The 1,252-nt window shown below is 49.0% G+C and overlaps 1 protein-coding gene across 1 annotated transcript; it reads left to right on the top strand.

The window, feature by feature from the left end:
- Nucleotides 1-202: 202 nt before the first annotated feature.
- LOC121865303 lies at nt 203-967 on the top strand. The gene has a single exon (XM_042364644.1). It carries the CDS (start codon nt 203-205, stop codon nt 965-967), a length of 765 nt encoding a protein of 254 aa, XP_042220578.1.
- The last annotated feature ends 285 nt before the right edge of the window (nt 968-1,252 follow it).

Raw genomic sequence — 1,252 nt, 5'->3', positions numbered from 1 at the left:
TGTGGAGCCCATCATGTGCTGGATATGCACTACGATGAACATTCCAAGACCACAGGCAAGGGCTCCATGAAGAAATTAAGAAAGCAAGTCGCAACTTCTATGTCGATGATCTGCTTCTTTCAGTAGCATCACCAGGGAAGGCGGCAATAGTCACTCACCAACTGAGGCAGATGATGAAGAAAGGCGGGTTCAGTCTTATAAAATGGATCTACAAATCTACAACCTCAAAGGGGTCCTCAGAGCAGTCCTACAAACGGAAAGAGCCATGGAAGTGAAAGAAGTACTTGTGAAAGATGACAGGCTCCCAGCTGAGCGAGCATTGGGAATCATGTGGGATGTAGAGAATGACGAACTTAAAGTCCGAATTCAGATCCCAACGAAGCCACAAACGAAGCGAGGTCTCCTGAGTATGGTCAGCTCCATATACGACCCATTAAGACTCATCTCTCCGAGCACCATACGAGCCAAAACCATATTCCAGGACGAATTCAGGCAAGGCAGTGGGTGGGATGAGCAAATGACCGAACACCACAGAGCCGATTGGTGGCAGTGGCTAAATGATCTTCCCCACTTTTCTGAAGTAAGTATCCCTCGATGTTACCACCCTGAATGCGCAAATCCAATAACTATGGTACAACTGCACCACTTCTGTGACGCCTCCCAGCAAGCATACGGGGCTGTATCCTACCTCAGGATCACAAGTGGAGAAGGAGCCCACTCTACCTCCTTTGTGTGTAGTAGAGCCAAGCTAGCTCCTCTGAAACAGCAAACCATACCTCGGCTCGAGCTATGTGCAACAGTGTTGGCGGCCAAAGCAGACAAACAACTGAGAGAAGAACTAGAGTTGCAGATCGACAGATCAGTGTTTTGGACAGACAGCATGGTCACCCTTCAATACATAAGAAACACTGAACGGCGCTTCCATACCTTTGTGGCATACCAAATTGCAAAGATACATAAGAAATGAGAATTCCGATGCAGAACAATGGCGACACGTGAGCCCCCAACCAAAACCCAGCTGATGATGCCATCCGTGGACTGCATGGGGCAGAACTGAACAAGGACTGCAGATGGATTCAGGGACCCTCCTTTCTCTTATTGGGAGGCAACAATTGGCCAAAGAACCCAAAGCCGATTCCTAACCTTGCAGATGGAGACCCGGAGGTAAAAGGAGATGCAACAGTGCTGGCAACGAGCACTGACCAGGGGGAGAGTACCCTAAAAGGGCTATGGGCAAGGTACTCCTCATGGC

The sequence above is a fragment of the Homarus americanus genome, unplaced genomic scaffold (genome assembly GCF_018991925.1).
Source record: "Homarus americanus isolate GMGI-L3 unplaced genomic scaffold, GMGI_Hamer_2.0 scaffold8033, whole genome shotgun sequence".
NCBI lineage: Eukaryota > Metazoa > Arthropoda > Malacostraca > Decapoda > Nephropidae > Homarus > Homarus americanus.
The sequence above is the reverse complement of the archived record's forward strand: the minus strand, read 5'-3'. Positions and strand labels throughout refer to the sequence as shown.

What these genes read in the sequence shown, in the direction of transcription:
- LOC121865303 (XM_042364644.1), top strand. Translation starts at nt 203, where the DNA reads ATGGATCTACAAATCTACAACCTCAAAGGGGTCCTCAGAGCAGTCCTA.